Genomic DNA, 15391 nt, shown 5'->3' with positions numbered 1-15391 from the left:
CAATTTATGTCTTAGAGGGCTTATACTGAGTTCAATAATATATAACTGTATTAATTCAACTGTGAACCTAAAAACTTGCACCCACTTGTGAAAGAGATGTACCCTAGCTCAGAAAAATGTTATTGAATAGGTTAATGCTGTTGTAATGAAATGCTTCTTCTAATTTAAAAAAAAAAAAAAAAAGTATATATGGTCATGATTCTACTAGACCAAAGAACTAGCCAAACTGCTACACTCCGGTTTCAGCAAATGACCATGCCTCAGTAAATAAAGTGGAGAGCAATGGATGACGACACCTGACATCAACCTCTGACCTCTACATGCACCTGCACACACATTTGCCCAAATATGACAATATCATTCACCAAGGAGTCTACTGTTTTCTTTATGCTTGCATAAATGTAACTACTAATACTGCTGGAAAATTAACATGTACTGTAGACTGCTTCTACGGTGGACTCCGAAGGCAAATTATTCAGATTAAAATCCTGCATCTTGCATGAAGGCTATAACGGCAACTAACTCCTTTCTGACTAGATTTGAAGCCTGTTCCACAGGAGGGAATTCATGCCTGGTACTACAAACCTGGTCAAAAGCCCATGGCTCTGGACATCACAGTCCCTAAGGTAGGGACCTACTGCTATTACTCTGCTAAATGAGTACGCTGTCAAACTGCCTTCTAAAGATCTGCCATTATATCCATAGATTAGTGCTGCTCTCAACAGGTCAAAGAAGCTTCTTTCTGCATGAGGCAGCAGTTAATGCAGACTCATAACTAGTCAAACTGTTGAGAAAAAGTGACTATCAAGTGCTCAGCCCTAAATGGGACTTTTCTATGACTACCCCCTACCTCTGCCAACCCAAGGCTCAAGGAACGTAGAATAGGGGGCAGAAAGAATGTAAGAGCCGGAGGATGGAGAGGGGTGCTGTGAAATGCTGTCTTCTGGACATGGCAGAGTCATTGCACTCATGTACTATGATTACCTGCATAAAACCTGCATCAAATCAAACCAACAAGATCAGTCAACATTCCAGCAGGCAATACAACTGAACTTAGTGGGTTACAAAAAAAAAAAAAAAAGGAAGAGGAAGACATGAAAGTGGGGGGGGGGCCTGCAGGTGAAGGAGGGAGGATAGACAGGATCAAGATACATTGTATATGCACTGTACCATAGATATATTGTATGACGTTCTCAAAGAATAAATAAACTTTTTAAAATAAAATCTTGCTTCTGATGTTCCTATTATAGAACCTCAGAGACATTTCTTTCCTTCTTTTAGGCAGTTTCTGGCAATGAAGACTGAGAATAATCACAGGCTTATCAGAAAGCACTTCCTGAAGATTCACTGTGCAGTGCCTTCAAAGCACTTGGGGTGCCTGGCAGTCAAGGAGTAACTTAATAAATGTTAGTTATTAGTAAACACTAGCTTTCACGCCTCATCAGCCTCACTGTTGGCTGTACACTCTCACCCCAGCTGTTTCTTTTTGTTTGCTTTTGGCATTCAATTAGTGATCTCTTATCTGTATCCTTATTTAAATGTTAACTTTTAGAAATAAGGCAGTACACGGGCTGTATTAAAAATAAAAGAACAAGCAGAATCTCCCGAAAGTAGGGGCCCTCAGTCAATGGATTCCTTTATTCCAGAAGCCTTTACATGCACCCTTGACAGAATTCCCAGCCAGCTGCTGCTCTGCGTAGGGACTTTATTATCAACACTGCACAACTCAAGGATTCATATCTTATTACAAAAGATCTGAGTCTTCTGTTCCAGGCATCAGGCAGGGCTACAGGAAGGCATGCAGCCTCAAACCCACATAAAAGTTCAATTTCTACAGAGCTTGCTACCATTTGACACTGCAGTTCATATCTTCATAGACTTCTTTTACTGACCACGTGCTACATGCAGAGCACTCTGCTGGCACCTTACATACAATGGCTGGCTGAATCCTCAAGATAACTACGTAGACTGGCATCATCAGACCCATTATATAGATGAGGAGGCACAAAGGGCATCTGCACAAAGTCAGGAGCGGAATCCAGATGGTTCACACTCATATCTGAATTATTTCCAGTATAGTTTGTTGTCTGTACATATACATGCATGCACATATACATACATATACGTACACATATTTAGGAAGAAGTTATTTTAACCTGCAAAGATACCATTTTTGGCTTGACAATCCACACATATTTTCTTGGTATAACTCATCCTGAGGTTGCCTTCTTTTGCTTAGTGCTGTTCACTGTAGCTTTTCCACTTACAGAAGCATCTGTCTTTTTTAATTACACCTAAGAAATTCATTTCTAGCCTCCCTCAAACAGCACTGCAAGGAAAACCTGGGCAAAACCTCCTTTCTAGCCTCAGAGAGGATGCATCACTTGGTGGCAGCACCAAGCACAGTGCCAGAAAAGGAAGCAGAAGGCACTTAAATTGAATCCAATAATCTTTTCTGGCTCTCCCCTCAAGGACATAGGAGGGGAATAAAAACCTCAGTGAAAGAAGCCAAGGCTAGGAGACAGGCAAGGAAAGTGAGAGGCACCTCCCTTATCTGTCAGCACATTCCCCTATACCCACCCATAAACGCACTGGTCCACTGAGTGCTGGAAAGAGACTTAAGAGAAACGAACTCTTCCCCAGTCCACAGACAGCTGCCCAGAGGGACCAGGAAAGAGAGGCTGCTCAGAATCCCTTCACTTAGTCCTTCTCATTCTTCATGCCCTACTTAATTCACCTTTCTATCAAGGCCTCTCTAACCAAGCATACCTTATGTTTTTCATCTTTACCCTTGCAGCATTTATATACATCCGTGGGACAACTTACACTGAATTACTTTCTGCCCCACAGTATGCAATTGTGCCTTTGTTCTCCTGTAAGTCCTGGTTGTCCCTGCAATCAGACCAGAAGGTCCTGTAGGGCACAAACTTCAAATTCACAGCAGCATGGCCCAGGCCTTGAGACAAATGTGAACGAAGGAAAGTTCACACACACTAGATTAACAGACCTACCCAGCCTGGGCACCAGCCTACAGTGCCAGGGCAGAGACCATGCTCATCTTCTCCACACTGTGCTACTCCCCAGCAATGCATCTGCCACATGGCCAATGCTTAGCTTTAGGTGTTGCCTAAAGGTATGGTTCAAGTCCTAAAAACCTTAATTACTAGCTCATCACCCCCAACAAGCGACCTGATTTCTCTGAGCATCAATTTTCCCATCTACAAAATGGAAGAAAAGGCTGGAGAGCTGGCACAGCCATTAAAAAGCTCAGGCACAGAACCTAAAGACAAAATGGAAGTAACAGTAGCTACCTCATATGGTAATGATAAGGTAAAACTGAACCGGCATTCAGCAGATTTCTGGTGCACAGTAAATGTGTCCCAGCCATAGGCTCTTCTTATCATTCCACAGTACTGAGTACAGGTCCACAACGGCCTATCAAGAACTTGAGGCCAGATATGTTCTGTGATACAGAAGTTTCCAAGTGTTTGAAAGGTAAACCACACACAGCATGATTCTACTAAAAACCCTTAAACATACTCTGGGGTAGCGAAACATGCCCTAAATAAAGCCGCTAAAGTCTCCAGACAGGTCACTTCAAATCAAATGGGAGAAATGTTATGGAAAACACTAGGCTTTCAGGGCTCTTGGGCCATGAGAACTTAAGAGAAGGGCCCAAAAGACTTAAAAACAAAAGACCTGCCCCACCTAGGATGCAGAGCTCAGCAAAGGTATGAGTGCATGGACTAAGGGTCTAAGGCTGTGACAGCTGCACACCAGCCTCTCAGGACATCACTCTTAATTTGTATCCCTTCTTAGGCAAAGAAAGGAGAAAAGCTGGACCTAATGAGCCATGATTTTAATCCAAAAACTCAGAAGGCTGAGACAGGCAGATGCTAGCTTGGTCTAGCAAGTTCCAGGCAAGCCAGTGTGACGTAGTGAAACCTTGTCTCAAAAAAAGAAATGGGGGCGGGGCATGATGGCTACAGGTATGGGCAAGAACCTACCCCAGCAACTTTCCCTTTCTTTAGGCTTTAATCAACAAAACCAGAAAGAGACCAGATCACTGAGGGGCAGCCATGTTCAAAATCTGGAGGTTTGGTTTTTATTTCTAATGTCTGGGTAATCTAAAAAAGAAACCATGAATAAGAAGGGTCTCCTGTCCCCCATGGTCACGATAACAAAGTGAAACACTTCACAAGTCCTTCCAGATTCAACAGCACCCCATAGTGTGGCCCTGGTGGTACTTTGGATGTGAGTATTTGATCTTTTATAACTGTGTTTGTGCATCTGTGTGTATAAGTACATGCATGTTGAGTACCACAGTGCCTGTGTAGAGGTCAGAACAGAACTCTAAGGTGTTGCCTTTTCCCTGATACCTATGGGATCTCGGGGTGGAACTTGGGCCCTCAGTCCTGCACACAAGTGCCTCTACCCGCTGAGTCATCTCATCAGTCCTGTACACTAACCAAATATTGAACCCTCAAGATGTGGGGGGGGGGGTGTCATATAGGTGTGTGCACATGTACTCATATTCAAAGCCAGTGAGCATGAGGCCAGCAGTCAACACTGGGTATAGTCCTCTATTGCTCTCCACCTTATTTTTTGAGATGGTCTCTCAATGAACCTAGAGCTCATGGATTCAGCCAGATTGGCTGATCAATGAAATCCAGGGAGAACCACATCTTCACCTTTCCCCCAACCCCCCTCCCAGCATAAGGATTACAGACCTGAGCCACTGTCCAGCTTTTTTGTGGGTTCTGGGGATCCAAACTCAGGTCCTCGTGCTTTGATGGATGACATTTTACTGACTGCACTCTCCAGCCCCCTCAAAATGGCTTCTACCAGGCAAGAAAGCCCAAGGCCAATTCACTGTACATGATCAGTGACAGGCTAACAGAATTCAAACTGATCTCAATGAGCCTGAGGGAAGAGAGCTAAAACAGGCAAATTTTCATGAAACATCATATGAAGATGTTCAAAAATAAACTGTGCTCTAATCTAACTAGTGTTCCCCCATTCCCAAACTCCAAGCCCTACTCTTCTCCCCAGTGAGTCCTCAGTGGTTCCCATACTGAAGAAAAAGTGTTCACCTGAGTCATATTGAAGGCCTTCGATGCAACCCAGCACAGGGCCAAAGTTTCTGTGAATCAAGTTTTGTTAGAACATAACCAAGCGTATTCATTCCTGTATTACTTTTGACTGCTTTTATAGCCCAAATTACTTAAATATTTGCAAAAATTTCCATGTAGTTCACAATGCCTAAAATATTTCCTTATCTGGCCTTTAAGAAAAAGGTTGCTGACCTCTATTCTTATGGAGGATTGACTGGGCAATCAGAGGGACCTACATTTAAATTTCATCTCCATAACCACAGTAGAAATTACTTCTTATTTCTGGGCCTCAGTTACCCCATGCATAAAATTAGGATACCAAGGGTCAGCAGATAGCTCAGTGGGTAAAAGTGCTTGCTATGCGAGCCTGGGAACCTGAGTTTGAATCTCAGAACGCACTTGGTGAAAGGAGAGACTCACCTCCCCAAAGCTGTCCCCTGACTTCCACAAACACGCATTAGCATGCATACACACACACACATACATCATGCACATATACAATAATAAAAATTTTAATTAGAATACCAGAGGAGTTATATAACTAAATGAGACAAGAAAAATGTCTAATACACAGTAAGTAAAGAATAAATGGTAAATATTAAATGCCAATACTGCAAGTAAATTTGTCTATAGGGTTAGGAACTATTCAAAAGTAAAATTATTCAAGCTCCAGCCAAGCCTTTTTAGAAATAAGGCCCTCAGTGGCTGGAGAGATGGCTCAGCGGTTAAGACACTGGTTGTTCTTGCAGAAGACCCAGGTTCAAATCCCAGCACCCACATGGCAGCTATCAACTGTCCATAACTCCAGTCCCAGGGGATCTGACAGCCTCTTCTGACTTCCGAGGGCATTGTACAACACGGGTGCACTTACCTACATGCAGGAAATACACATTAAAAAAAAAGAGTAACAGAGTACTACAATTTCAGATGCTCAAAATTACATTGCCTGTCTTCTATTATCTTTTTAGTCCTTAATTTAAAAAATCTAGGGGAGCTGGAGAGATGGCTCAGGGGTTAAGAGCTGCTCTTGCAGAGGACTAGGGTTTGGTTTCCAACACCCAAAAGAGCAGCAAACAACCATGTGTAGTTCCAATTCAAGGGGATCCAATGCCCTCTTCTGGCCTCCCTGGGCATAGCACACATGTAGAATACCTACATACATACAGGCAAAATACTCATACACACAAAAATAAAATAAAATTTTTAAATCTAGAAGTGTAACTTCAGGATTCTGTTAGGAAAGTTAATCCTTTCTATTCCTACTATTTTAAAAATAGTCTAAATGTTCCTCAGACTCTGAGAAATCTTGACCTATGATTAAGGAAAAAAAAAGAGGAGGCAGGTACAAGGTTAGTGTCTAGATTTCAATAAGCCACACCTGCTGAGCAGCCAAAGTTCCTGAGTTCACTGATTGTGCTGGATAGCTTTAGTGTCAACTTGACACACCTGGGTTGAGGGCGCCTCAACTGGGGAATTGCCACCATAAGACTGGCCTATGGCCACGTCTGTGAAGCATCTTCTTGATTGTTGTGTGGGTGGTGCCACCCCTGGGCAGGTGGGCCTGTATTGCATAAGAAAGCAGGCTGAGCAGGGGCCAGGGGAGCAAGCCAGTAGGCAGTGTTCCTCCATGGCCTATGCTCCTGCCTCCAGGTTCTTGCCCTGAGTTCCTACCTTGGGCTCCCTGATGAACTGTGACCTGGGAGATGTAAGCCAAATAAACTGTTTCCTCCCCAAGTTGGTATATTGGTCAGGGTATTTTGTCACAGCAATGGAGAAACAAGCTAGAACACTGATGTATCCAGTATTTGCTAAACCTCTACCAGGTCCAGGCTCTGGGCTCCACCTAGGAAAAAAGCAGGCTGTCTCCACACAGAACTGTCACAAAGGAAGCATCACAACACTTCCAAAGCAGAGCGTGCTCTGTCCTGTAGGATTAAAATCATAGTAGAGCCCTGGACTGTAAGACCATTTGTATTAAGTCAGAAGACTTAGAACTGGAGCGTTCCCAAGGGATATCTCACTAACATCTGCACTGAACAAACAGGCTGGTCAAAAGCAAGTTGGTAGCAAACACATCTTCCTCGTTTGGCTTCACACCAAGCTGCTTTTGCTTACTACTTAACTCCCTGGCTTGGCATGGTGGCACATGTCTGCTGTAATCCCAATACTGGGGAGCTAAAGACAGGAGGAACATGAGTTCAAGACCAGCCTGGGCTACACTGGAAACCTTGTGGGGGGTGGGGAAGGAGGAGAAAGAGGGGAGAGAAAGGAGGGAGGAGAAGAGGGAGAGAATGGGGGGAGGAGAAAGGAGAAGGGGGAGAAAGAAGGAGCAAAGAATTACTTCCTGAAGTATTAAGTCTTAATCCTTCCCTCCTTGTGACTCTGCAAATGTCTTAAAGTCTTGGATTCCTGAAGCAGTATTACTGGTTACTTCAGTCTTGCACAGAATTCTGAGTGCACACATAATACCTGAACTATGCGGCCATTTGCTTCTGACCAGCACCCTACCACCTGAGTGGCTATGAGCTTCTTGGAGACAAGAGGTACATTTTGATAACTACCACCACTAACTTCTTAGAGGTATGCAAAAAACAATTTATACCAACTTTCATTTAATGCTCTAAAAATTTAATTATCTGCAGCAGGGTGTGGTGACGCATGCCTTTAATCCCAGCACTCCGGAGGCAGATATAGGCACATCTCTGTGAGATCAAGGTCAGCCTGGTCAGGAGACCCTGTCTCAAAAAGAGTACATCTGTAATCCCAGATCCCCTATAGGAAGTACATCTGTAATCCCAGTACATCCAAGTACAGTACATCTGTAATCCCAGATCCCCTATAGGAAGATGGGAAGCAGAGACAGGAGAATCCCCAGGAGCTCATGGGTCAGCCAGCCTGGCACATGCAGCAGCAGTGAGCAAGAAGAGCCTGCCTCAGACCAGGTGGGACTGACCAAGAAGAGATCCTGCCTCTAACAAGATAGAAGGCAAGGACAGACACCCCATGTTGTCCTCTGACCTCGACACATGAATCATAGCACATGTCCACTCAAACTTACACACACACAAACATGCACACTCACAAAGACTTAAAAAAAAAAAAAAAAAAGATTATCCTGACATTACAAATGGGGAAACTGAGGCTCAAGGTTCAAGAGCTCACACAGTGACACAGACTCAATAGGTCATTAATTAACATCCATATTATCTCAGTCCCCTCTGCAACCTTCTTCTTCCAAGTAGAGCCTGATGACCTCCAAGTACCCTCCCTCCTGCATAGAGCCACTGCTTCCCTCATGGGAGGTTGCACCTTGAGGCCAGCAGGTTAAGCATGGGGTTGAAAGCAATTCTGGACCCACATTCCACTTTCTAATGGCACTGGGGCAGGGAGGGAGGAACACAAAGCCATCTTGGCAAGAGGATACACAAAAGGTTGTCTGGTAGCTTCTGAGAAAGCTTTCCTTCCAAGTAAGGCATAAGAAGGCAGGCTTCCTACCTAGACACTGCCTCAACCAAGACTGGCTTATCTGTGATACTAAAGTCCACTGAGTCTGTTTTCAGTTACTCTCCACCAAAAGCTTCTTACTATGCACATAGTAGAGGAGCCATGACTTGGATATACACAAGGTAACTTGACAGTCCTCAAAAACACAACCAGACTCTGACCCCTCACCTCCAATACCCCACCACACAGCACTAGCAGCCAGAGTACTTGTCATCTTCTGCTAAATGAATGAACAACTGAGATGGGATTTCAGCTCAGCTTCAAAGGCCAGTAGGATAAATTTTATGACCAGTTGTGAAGGAAATATCAGTGTTAAGTAACATCCTTAACAAATAAAAAACTCCACTGCTCTCAGATGAGACTGATGTTTAAATGTATTTGAAAAATGGAGCAAAAGAAGAAATCCTGTAAGCACCAGTTCCTAAGTTCAAAGCAATTTTGGAAAACTAAGTCAATATAGCATAGAAGAGTCAGCTTCCGGAGTCCCTTTTACAATGTCTACAGCACCTAATAGCAGTTATGTAAGCTTCTAGCCTCTATGTCCATTTCAGCCTTGATCTCAAGAGGCTACCTTCTTAGCAAACTAAAAGAGAGGAGAGGCAGGAGGAGAAGATGGAGGTAGAGGAAAGGGAGGTGTGGAGGAGGTGGCAGGTGGAGGAGCAGGCAAGTGGAGGAAGGAGCAGGAGGAGGGCCAGGTAGAGGAGGGGCAGGTGAAGGAGGAGGGTGGCGGAGGGGTAGGCCGAGGAGGGTAGGCGGAGGAGGGGACAGGTGGAAGTAGGGGCAAGTAGACAAGGGGTAGGTGGAAAAGAGAGCAGGTGGAGGAGGGGCAGGTGGATGGGCAGGAGGAGGAGAGGACACATGGAGATGGGGGCAAATGGAGGAGGGCCAGGTGGAAGAGAGAGCAGGTGGAGGAGGGGCAAGTAGAAGACAACTCTTGAGTGCTTCAGATATCCCTAGTTTGCATTCTTGAAGCTCAGTATCTGAATGGCAAATGGTCAATGTTTACATGCATTTGGGCCTTAGAAGACTATCCTGCACACACCCTCATCTCCCACTCTCTACCTACTACATACGAAGAGCCTTCATCTTCAAATCTGAAGACTATCAGATAGGGCAAAGCAAGTCTCTGACAACACAAACTATTTATGGCCAGGTATTCAGCAGACTTCAAAACAATGACCTCAAAGTAAAATGCTCCACATTTTCATCCCTGAGAGATCAGTGGAAACACCTGTTATTCACAAAGGACCACTGGCCAAGGTGTCACACAACCTGTGCACTGCAAGACATGACATAAATTTTAACTTCAAGGCTGCAAATGCTTGTAAACTCCCAACATAAAAGCTTCTATCCCTTCAGTCAGTCTTCTCTCAAAGGACTTGAGGCCCTTTTTGTTTTATCTCCAACAAAATCAACCAAAGAAAACTGCCTGTTCCACAGGAATGTGCCCTAAAGTTACCACTTGCAGGAGTGTCTTATTGGGAGCCAAGGAATCATGTTCAGGGCTTCCAAAGGATCTTTTTAGGACCAACTTGGATCTACCAAGGCAGCCCCACCATCTCCAAGCTCCTGAAGCAGCGCTCACCTTGTAATTGCTGGAGTTCACCCAAGAGGTAGCGAGCCCATCCACAAGCTTATCCAACATGGTCTGGTCATGCTCAAGGTCAGCAGACTTCTGCTTGTCTGAGAAATAGTCTATGAGTTCTTGGCCAACCTGCAGTCGTTTCCCCACATCCTTCTGCAGCACCTGGGCCAGGCAGGACTCCATGCGAGGCTCCATGGTGGGATTCAAATCCAGATCCAGCCAAGGCTAGAGGGCAGTCAGGATGACCCCCTCCCGGTGGCTGTACCGGGAGGTTGCCTCTTTGTTCGCTGAAGGTTACTAAGAGTGTGTGTTTCAAAGATACAATCCGGGGAATGGCAGCAATGCACCATGTGTGTCTGAGGAGCAGCTGGTAGGATATTAAAAGTCCAATTTAAATAACTAGTAGGAGATAAAGGAGAGAGTGGTGGAGTGATGGTCTACGACTGGGTCTGGAATACTTCATAATTCAGCAGTCCATTCTGGAAAGGAAGAAAGAATAGCAAATCAGCCCAGAAAGCAGAGTGCTCAAATGTTATGAAACATTCAATCAGAGACAAAGCAATGCTTGCTGCAGAAACTCTCGTAATCACGTGTGGGGTATGAAGCACGAACACTTGGCAAATGTATCAGAAAAACATAATCATTATTTTTATTAGCAGAATGCTGAAGCCCAAAGGGAAAGAGCCAATGAGCTACACAGTTGGTAGCTGGCATTTTTCACAGTTTTCTAGCTTGTAAACGCACCAGTCAGGAAAGTAGCTAGCTTCAATTTTTGCTTCCCACCAAAAGCCTAACACCACTCTGAGAATCACAATAGGTATTAAGGCTTATTGCCTTATTAACCGGCTTTCAGAAAACTAAGTCCTGAAAATGGGATAGGTTGCACTGGCCACCACTGACCAAGAGGGCAGCATGGTCACTTTAACCAAAGTCAAAGGCTGCAACTATATCATACTTCCTGCTCAGCAGCTTCACAATGGGGTAAGTAGATGTCCCTACTGCCTCCTCCCCTGACTCCCCAACAAAGAAGAGACAAAGGGAGAAAACGATGAGGCTCTCAATCTGATTGGCTGTTGACAAGGCATTCTCTGGTGGCAGCAGCACCTTTTGAGACAGGTGTTTTGTTATAAAATCAGTTTTCAAAATCATGTCTGGCAAGTATAAAACACATAATGGGGGAAAGGTAACCAAACTGGGTTTTTGCTTTGTTTTGTTGTAAGGTGCTGAGGACCAAACCCCTGCAGCAGCTTATGCATGCTAGGTGTCTAGTTTCCTTCTGCTGCTGTGATAAACATGCCTAAAAGCAATCTACCAAGGAAAGGGTTTATTGGGCTGATGTTCCAGGTCACGGTCCATCGCTGAGGGAAGTCAGAGCAGGAATTGAAGAAACGTGGAGCAGAAAGTAGAGGAAGGATGCTTACAGGCTTGATCCCTGGCTCATGCTCAGCTAGCTTTCTTACACAACCCAGGCTCAACTGCCTAGGAAGGGTGCTGCCTACCCTGAGCTGGACCCTCCACATTAATCATCGATCAAGACAATGCCCCACAGACAGTCCCACAGTTCCAATCTGATCTAAGCAGTTCTTCAGTTGAGGTTCCCTTTTCCAGGTGATCATGCATTGTGTCAAGTGAACAATAACCAGCACACTAGGCAAGCATTCTACCACCGATCCAACCTTCAGTTTCATAAGACTGCTTTTTTTAAAAAATATTTTATTATTTTTTATTTTTTATGTGTATGTTGTGTATTGCCTGCATGTAGGTAAGTGCACCTGTGTCATGTAATGCCCACAGAGGACAGAAGAGGCTGTCAGATACCCTGGAACTGGAATTACGGACAGTTATTAGCTGCCATGTGGGTGCTGGGATTCAAACCCGGGTCTTCTGCAAGAACAGGCAGTGTTCTTAACCACTGAGCCATTTCTCCAGCCCCAAGACTGCTTTTCTTTAAAAAGTATTTTAGTATTGGGTGTTGGATGTTCGTTTCTTTGTAAGTTTCTCCATTCCCCCACCCCAAGATATAAAATGAAAAATTCAGAAAAAAAAGTATTTTAGTATTTTTTTAATTTTATTTTTATTATTATTTTTATTTTATGTGTATAAGTTGTATTGCCTGCATGTATGTGAATTCACTTGTGTCATGCAATGCCACAGAGGTCAGAAGAGGGCTTCAGATTCCCCTGGAACTGGAGTTAAGGATGGTTTATAGCTGCCATGTGGGTGCTGGGAATTGAACCCGGGTCCTCTGCAGCCACTGAGCCATCTCTCCAGCCCCATATTTTTATTTTCTGTGTAAGAGTGTTTTGCCTGCATGTATGTAAGTACACCCATGTCATGCAATGCCTGTGGAGGTCAGAAGGGGGCGTTGGATCCCCCAGAACTGGGGTTACAAACAGTTGTTAGCCACCATGTGGATCCTGGGAATCGAACCCAGGTCTTCTGCAAATGCAGCCAGTGCTCTTAACCACTAAGCCATCTCTCCTGCCCCAAGACTGCTTTAACTGGACAGATTTAAAGGTTGAACAGCTAACTATAGCTGGCAGAATAATGCACTCCTTACTTCAGTTTCTTCTCTCCTTATTAACTGATTCCTTGCACTCTAAACTAAGAAAATATGCAGGAAACATGTTAAAGATGCAGCACCTCAGGGCTGGAGAGATGGCTCAGTGGGTAAAAGCACTTGGTATGAAAGCATGAGGACATGAATTTGGATCCCAGCACAACATAACAAGCTGGGAATGGTTTCACCTGTGCCTATAACTCCATCACTGGGAAGGGCACAGAAAGGAGGATTGTGCTGGGCTTTGCTGGCTGCCAGCCTAGCCAAAAAGTGTGAGCTATAGGTTCAAGGAGAGACTCTGCCTCAAAAGAATAGGGCAGAGCCAGGCATGGTGGTGCACGCCTTTAATCCCAGCAGAGGCAGGTGGATCTCTGTGAGTTCAAGGCCAGCCTGGTCTACATAGTGAGTTCCAGGACAGCTGTGGCTACAGGGAGACCCTGTCTCAAAAAGACCAAAAAAAGAATAGGGCAGAGAGTGGTAGAGGAGGGCTCCTGACATCCCCCTCTGGCCTCCTCGTGTACATATACAAACACATAACCCACATATACATACAGCATATTCACACATACAATACACACACATTTGGAAAGAAAAGCAGCACCTCTTTGATACATTAAGAGTCCATCATATCAACAGTAAACCCCAACTTTTCTGGGCTTCTATCAGACATGTTTTGGGGGGACAAGAGCTCACCCTGTAGCCCAGGCTAGCCTGGAATTTGCTATGTACCCTAGGCTAGCCTCAAACTCACAATAATCCTCCTACCTCAGCCTCCTGGATCCTGAGCTCTTAGACATGTCTCATCATACCTGGTGATAGATGTGTCTGAAAATAAAGTAAATTTAAATTTCTGTGTAAGGTAATTCTTCTAGTCCAAATACAATGATTCTTTTTTATGTTTTGGGGTTTTTTTTTTGTTTTGTTTTATTTTTTTGAGATAGGATCTCACAATGTAGCACTAATTGGCCTAGAACTCACTCTGTAGACCCCAGGCTGGCCTTGAACTCACAGAGCTCTGCTGTGTCTCTGCTTCTGCCTCTACCTCTCGAGTGTTGGGATTAAAGCCATGTGCCAACACACCCAGCTTGATTCTCTCCTTTTTAATCCTGCACTGTCCTCAAACTCAACATAAAAAGGATGATGCTCTACCATGTTGCAGAATCATTTTTTTCTTTCTGGTTTTGTTTTGTTGGGTATTATTTTTGTTTTGATTTTGTTGTTGTTGTTTCTGGTTTTGAAACAGGATGTACACACACAAATAAAAAAAATTCCTTAAGGAGAAAAAGAAACCAATGTAAAGGTAAATAGTTTCCCAAGGATATACATCAATTAAGTTTCCTTACTCCACTTTTAAACCCCTATTGGAAATCTGGCCTGGTTCTGTTCTCACTGTTCGAAAAGTCAGGCTTCATGCTCAGCTAGAAAGCAAAAAGTTTCTGTTCCTTCACTAAGCACTGGGAAAGACCCCATTCCTTCAAGTCTTTCCGCTATGATTGGTTTAAATTCATATTATAAAGAAACTCTCCCTTCAGGCTGGGGCACAGTCAGCACACAATGCTTGCCTAGCATGCACAAAGACTTGGGTTTGATCCTCAGCACTTCAAAAAGCAAGAGGAAGGAAGAAAATCTACCCTTTAATTGGAGTTGTGCAACAGTTTCAACAGCATGTTTCTTCGAAGTAATTATACAATAAAGGGTTAGCACACTCGAAAAAGGTCACAGACTTGTATGTATAAAATAAACTTCATAGAATGAGACCAGAAGCCTCAGGTCTAAACAGACTGAGTCTTTTTCTTCTCTTTCATTCTTAAAATTAAGAAAAACAAAGAAAATAATCCAACCTTTCTTATACTAATCCTTACTGAACTCATTTGTTGGTTTTCCATGATTTTGAGTATTTTCTCCACCTTTACTTATAAAAGCTTTGCATATTTCCAAATTTGAAAAGTACAAGAATAGAAGACCTCCTCCCATCCATCTATCTCAGCTTCCCTCTCCTAAGCACAAAGTGCCATCAGTTTCCTGTATATCCTTTAGAAAGATGTTGTTACACAACCAAGTACTATACACGTTCTCTTCTGTGCATTCTTCAGGAAGAGGTTCCTAACTATACACAACTCAGAAATCAAAAACAGAAATGCAAAGATTCATATAGCAATAATTTCATTAAAACTTTCTATTTAAAAACACAGAAAGGGGCTAGAGGGATGGCTCTGCAATTAAGAGCACTGGCTGTTCTTACAGGAGACCCAGGTTCAAATCCCAGCACCCACATGATGGCTAACAAACATCCGTAACTCCAGTTCCAGGGGATCCCATACCTGGGCACTGCACAACAGGGGTGCACTTATACATGCAGGCGTTAACACTCACACATAAAATAAAAATAAATAAATTTTAAACTGCAGAGAGCTGGGGAGATGGCTCAGCTGGTAAGATGCTTGCTGTGCAAGCAGAAGGATCTGATTTAGGACTGCCAGCACCAACAGAACAGCCAGGTGGGGCTGGCAAGATGGCTCAGTGGGTAAAGGTACTTTGCATGAAAGCTTGATGACCCAAGTCTCACCTAGAATACACATCATCATGGACAGAGAAGAACAAATTCCACAAAGTCCTCCTCTGACTTCC

General features: G+C 43.9%; 1 protein-coding gene across 1 annotated transcript in view; it reads right to left on the bottom strand.

The window, feature by feature from the left end:
* The window catches only part of Clasp1 (cytoplasmic linker associated protein 1), a 289328-nt gene that overhangs the window by 222589 nt on the left and 51348 nt on the right, over positions 1-15391 (bottom strand). The window contains exon 2 of the mRNA XM_029562400.1: positions 10204-10682. Within this exon, the coding sequence (XP_029418260.1) occupies positions 10204-10398 (195 nt within the window). The 5' untranslated portion in view covers positions 10399-10682. The remainder of the gene's footprint in view (positions 1-10203; positions 10683-15391) is intronic.

Source organism: Nannospalax galili, unplaced genomic scaffold (genome assembly GCF_000622305.1).
Source record: "Nannospalax galili isolate Female #2095 unplaced genomic scaffold, S.galili_v1.0 scaffold633, whole genome shotgun sequence".
NCBI classification, from domain to species: domain Eukaryota; kingdom Metazoa; phylum Chordata; class Mammalia; order Rodentia; family Spalacidae; genus Nannospalax; species Nannospalax galili.
Note: the sequence above shows the minus strand (reverse complement) of the source record. Positions and strands in the feature narration are given on the sequence as shown.